The following is a 5,294-nucleotide window of genomic DNA, read 5'->3' as shown; positions in this document are numbered from 1 at the left end:
TATTTAATTGGATAAATCAATTAAAATTATTATATTTAAATGAAAATAATTTAAATAATAATTTAAAAGAAGAAGAAGAAGAAGAATTTAAATTTGATTTAAATTTAATTGAAATTGAAGTTAATAATATTAAAAATTTATATTTTAATAATAATTGTAAAATGTTAAATGATGATATTAATTTAATTAATCCATTTTCTATTGGATTTTGTCATAATGATTTAGTTTCTTTAAATATAATTGTATCTAATAATAATATGAATAGTAGTGATATAAATGGTAATAATAATATAAATAGTAATAGTAATAATAATAATATACATTTTATTGATTGTGAATATTGTTCATATAATTATATTGGATTTGATATTGGTAATTTTTTTAATGAATGTTGTGGATTTGAAATGAATAGAGAATTATATCCATCTATAGAAAAACAAAAAGAATTTTTAAAATATTATTTAAATTTTATTTTAAAAAATAATGAAAATGATGAAATTATTAATAATTTTATTAAATTAATTCCAATATTTTCACAATTATCACATTTATTTTGGGGTTTATGGGCACGTTGTCAATCTTTTTATTCAAATTTAGATTTTAATTATATTAAATATAGTAATGGTAGATTTAAATGGTATTTTGAAAATAAAAAATAATTAAGTTTAATTATCCAAGTTATAATAATATTTGACAAGATTACCTCTTGGATCTGTTCAAGCGTTATTTTTGTAATGTTTCATTGAGAAGAAAATGTCACAGGTAACAATAACAATTTCACTGTTAGATATAACATGTAACAGTGTAGCAAAACCAACTCAAAATAAAACAACCAATTATAATGATAAAAGTTGAAATAGAAACCATGTACCCACTTTATCAGTTGATAATGAAAAGTTCCAACCTCTATTCAATTTAGAATGCATTAAAAAAACAACACAATGAATACCATTTTTCAAATCATGATTTCTTTACTAGTATTGTTAGTACCTACCAGTTGTGAAGGTGCAACCGTGGAGAGAGCATTCTCACTTTCTAGAGATGTTGTATCAGAAATGCTAATTACTCCCAGTATTATACTGTTTATTGGTACAATTCTGTTGGGAGTGTGTATTTTTATTAGAATTTATCAAAGGAATGAAATCAATTCTTATTATCAAGATAGAGATGAAGAATATAAACAGAAACTGGCAGGTACATTTGTACCAATTGAAAATTCTGATGGAGAGGTGGTATCTACAATACCTATACAAATAGCACCACTAATTGTTATTTTAAAGATGAGTTATCCAACAACATGTTGGAGAATTCCACATTCAAATCAAGAACGAAATGCAACTCATATGAAGAGTGGTATTTTGTCTTTTATTTTGGGATTGGGTTGTTTAATTGCTTTTTTAATACCCATGTCTATTGGTTTCAGTGTGGTGAATAATGTCATGTACATTACTTCAAATGTTTCAAACATTCCAAATTCTTTCCAATTGTACTACTCTAACTATATTTATGCATGTTGTTTGGAGGTTTATAATAGTTATTATGCCTTAGATCAGGCAACATATATTACAACATCAACCTATGACTTGAATGTCTTAGTGAAGGGCATTAATAGTCTCTATTGTGCAATTCCTCAACAAAATACAAATACTCACAATGGAACTATTTATGGTAATTTCATAGATCAAGTTAGAGGAAGAGCTCAAGCAATCGAATATGCAAAAACAAGCTGCAATGCAGGAGCTGTAATATTTGTACCAGATATATTGGAGACTGTTGTTGCCACCGGTAGTTGTGGGATTTCTTTGGGATTGTTATTCTTTATATTTGGAATAGTTTGTTTTTTTATGGGTAGAAATCTTTCACAAGATCTACCTCAATATACTTCCAACAATACAATTCCAGTCATATCTTCTGTGATGATGAATGAATTACCTGAACAAAATCAAAACTCTACTGAAACTGAATCAAGTGATTTTGTCCTTTATTCCCACAAGATGAAAAAGGAACAAAAATCAGACCCATACTGTAAAGAATGAACACAAATTACACATCTCTGCTTATTTGGAATCTTAAACGTGGAATTGAAATCCACAGAAGCTGGTACCTGCTACAACATCTATCAATTGCTTCATCTGAATTAAATGTTCAACCCTGGTACAGATATAAAACTTTTCTCAATTAACTTTGGAATAAATCAACGTTTTACAAAAAAGAAAAATATTTCGAATACAAAGCTTTACCCTCTTGTTCTTGTGATTCACAGTGTTGTATGTTTATAATGTGATCATACATACGAAATCTGTATGTGCTAAACATATTTCTAAGGAACCAACAACAATGATAAATAGATAACAATCAAACAAACGCAAATTTCAGTAATGGTCATGTGTACTAGAAACTCGTTGATTACAATATCAAAAACTACAACATAGTAGTTATGCTAATACATACGTATATAATGTTAAAATGGAAACATGTTAGAACACAGGAAACCATAATCTATGGAAGATATATCACATTTATAGTACTCAACAACTTGACAACTAACTGTAGTATAACAGTGTATTACGCCGAAAATGTAATAGAAAATAACGCTAATACACGAAAAGATAATACAGTCCTGGAATTGTGGGGTTACAGGATAGCTATCGTTATCAACAACGATAATGTATGTACTGTAAGTACAGCAATACTTGTTTCAAAGTTGTCTATACGTATTTACATCGTTTTTGCATTCAAGTTCTTGGACAATCTAGAGCTATGTACATATAGAATTACAGAAAAATTGTTACTGCCCATTAATGACATGCAATTAATTCTTCTGATATTATATAGTTGGTGATGCTCTCATTGTTTCCCAATCAAACCAAGAATATTTCTAAGATTGCCCTCTCCAAAAGTTCACTTAAACATTGTTAGATATCCTCCAAGCGGAAAGCAATAATTCAACATTGTTTGTTCCTATCCCTATCAAGATATTTCCAATCTCCCTGTTCATCCTCGATCTGATGCCAAAGAAGTTTCTTCATGCAGACTTTGGAACGACCAACTATGGTGCATTGAATGGTATTATGTAATTGTAACCAAAGATCAAGAAAAAGATTTAAGGTAAAGTACAATTTCATTCAGTCAACAGAATGTTATTGAAAACCAAGAAAATATCAGCTGATAAGGATTTTCAAATCCAAACCAAGAAAAAGCTGTCATGAGCTTGTTGGAACAATTAGGAAAGGTGGTTTTTATTGTTACTTTTCAAAAAACTTATAATTTTGACTTTCTATTAACTGTAACAGTTTCCTCATTATTATTTCCATTATTTTTATTATTATTAATATTTTTATTATTATTATTAATAATTAAATCTTTATATCCAGTCTTTTTAATAGTCATATTTTCAATAATAGAAGGTACAATATCATAAATGATTGGAGCAAATTGATATAATAATTTGAAACGTTGTGTATATTTTTTCATTCTAACAGCATTTAAAGTTTTTAAAACACATTCATCAATGGTCATCATTTTACCATTATTATCAATATTATAATTTGTTTGATGTTCAGTTAAATGATGTTTTCTAATTTCAGTATCAACCCAACCAGGACATATTAAAGTTATTGTTAAATGTGAATATTTTGGTGTATTTTTTAATTCACTTCTTAATGTTCTAAAAAATCCTTCAACTGCAAATTTACTCATACAATAGGCTGTTCTTAATGGTATTGGTATTATACCTGACATACTACTAATTACAGTAATATGACTATTATTAGAATTACTAAATATATTTAATAAATATTTTGTTAAATAAATATATCCCATTACATTGGTTTGAAACATTTGTTCAAAGATTTTCATATCTTCTATTTCTATAAATGGTATACTACCACTTATACCTGCACATAAAAATAATTGATTAATTTCTTTATATTTAATTTTAATTAATTCAATTGAATTTCTTTAAAATATTATTATTTTTAAAATTATATTAATTATTATTATTATTATTTAAATTATTATAAATTAATTTTTAAATTATTAATTATTATAAATTATTATAAAATTAATTTTAATAATAATTAAAATAAAACATACTTTACTTGATCTTCATTTGTAACATCACAAGGTAAAATAAGAGTAGATAATGCACCATTTAATAAACATTCTTTTGATACTTGTTCAAGTGCTGATTTAGTTCTAGCTATTAATACAATACTATTATTATTATAATATTATTATTATTAAATAGATTATTATCATGTTAATAATGAATGTGTGAATGAATATATAATAATATTTACTTTGTTTTAAATTTAGCTAATTGTAAAGCTAATCCTCTTCCTATACCACTTGATGCACCACTTATTACAATTACATTTCCTTCCCTAAAATATGAATCTTTTATTGTTGTTGTTGATGTTGATGACATTTTTTATTTAAAATTGTTTATTGATGTGTTGTTAATAATCAAGAATCACACAAGATTTTAATTCATTCTTTCATCATCATCAACAACATATTAAAAAATGCCATCATCATTTGTTCATCATAAAAACCTGTTGACATCACAAACATCACAAACAACAACTGCATCAGCAATGAGTCCATCACCATCCTCATCATCATCTAAAACTAGTTATAATCATCATCATAATCAATTAAATTCATCATCATCACCATTACAATCAAATCAACAATCATCAAAATATTCACAAAAATCATCACAATTATCATCACAATCTAATAATAATTCAATTTCTAATAATAGTAATCAATTAATTCAAAACTTTTTTTTAATTTTACATTCAAATGAACAAAATGTAGAAAAATTAAAATATATTCAACCATTACAAATAACATCATTATATCCAAATATATTATTTAAAAAATTAATTCAACCAAATTTAACATCACGTGATTGTTATGATTTATTAAGAGAATTTTATCAAATTTTAATTTTACCTGTTGGTATAAATAGAGCAATGGATTTTAATAATAATTCTGGTATTATTTTATTTTTAATTAAATTATTATTAAATTCAAAAACTCAAAAAAAAATTAAAATTTTAATTTTAAATATTTTATCAAATATTAAATTATTAGATTTTAATTCTTTTTATCAAAATTTAGAAGATGGTAATATTTATTTAAATTATTTAAAATATTTTACTAAATTAAATTTAAAATTTAATTATTATTTATTTAATAATATTAATCCTTTAATTAATCAAAATAATTTTAATTTAATTGAAAATAATATAAATAATAATAATCTTAATAATAATAATTTAAAT

At 24.4% G+C, this 5,294-nt stretch overlaps 2 protein-coding genes across 2 annotated transcripts; one reads left to right on the top strand and one right to left on the bottom strand.

Moving 5' to 3' along the window:
- Positions 1-941: 941 nt before the first annotated feature.
- NAEGRDRAFT_76429 (uncharacterized protein) lies at positions 942-2,036 on the top strand (the record flags this gene model as incomplete). Its single annotated transcript, XM_002668608.1, has 1 exon — positions 942-2,036. One exon carries the CDS (start codon positions 942-944, stop codon positions 2,034-2,036), a length of 1,095 nt encoding a protein of 364 aa, XP_002668654.1.
- Positions 2,037-3,261: 1,225 nt separating this feature from the next.
- NAEGRDRAFT_76428 (uncharacterized protein) lies at positions 3,262-4,429 on the bottom strand (the record flags this gene model as incomplete). The annotated part of the gene is made up of 4 exons (XM_002668605.1): positions 3,262-3,778; positions 3,839-3,958; positions 4,096-4,215; positions 4,302-4,429. 4 exons carry the CDS (start codon positions 4,427-4,429, stop codon positions 3,262-3,264), a joined length of 885 nt encoding a protein of 294 aa, XP_002668651.1.
- Between the last annotated feature and the right edge of the window lie 865 nt (positions 4,430-5,294).

Source organism: Naegleria gruberi (assembly GCF_000004985.1).
Source record: "Naegleria gruberi genomic scaffold NAEGRscaffold_151, whole genome shotgun sequence".
NCBI lineage: Eukaryota > Heterolobosea > Eutetramitea > Acrasida > Naegleriidae > Naegleria > Naegleria gruberi.
Note: the sequence above shows the minus strand (reverse complement) of the source record. Positions and strands in the feature narration are given on the sequence as shown.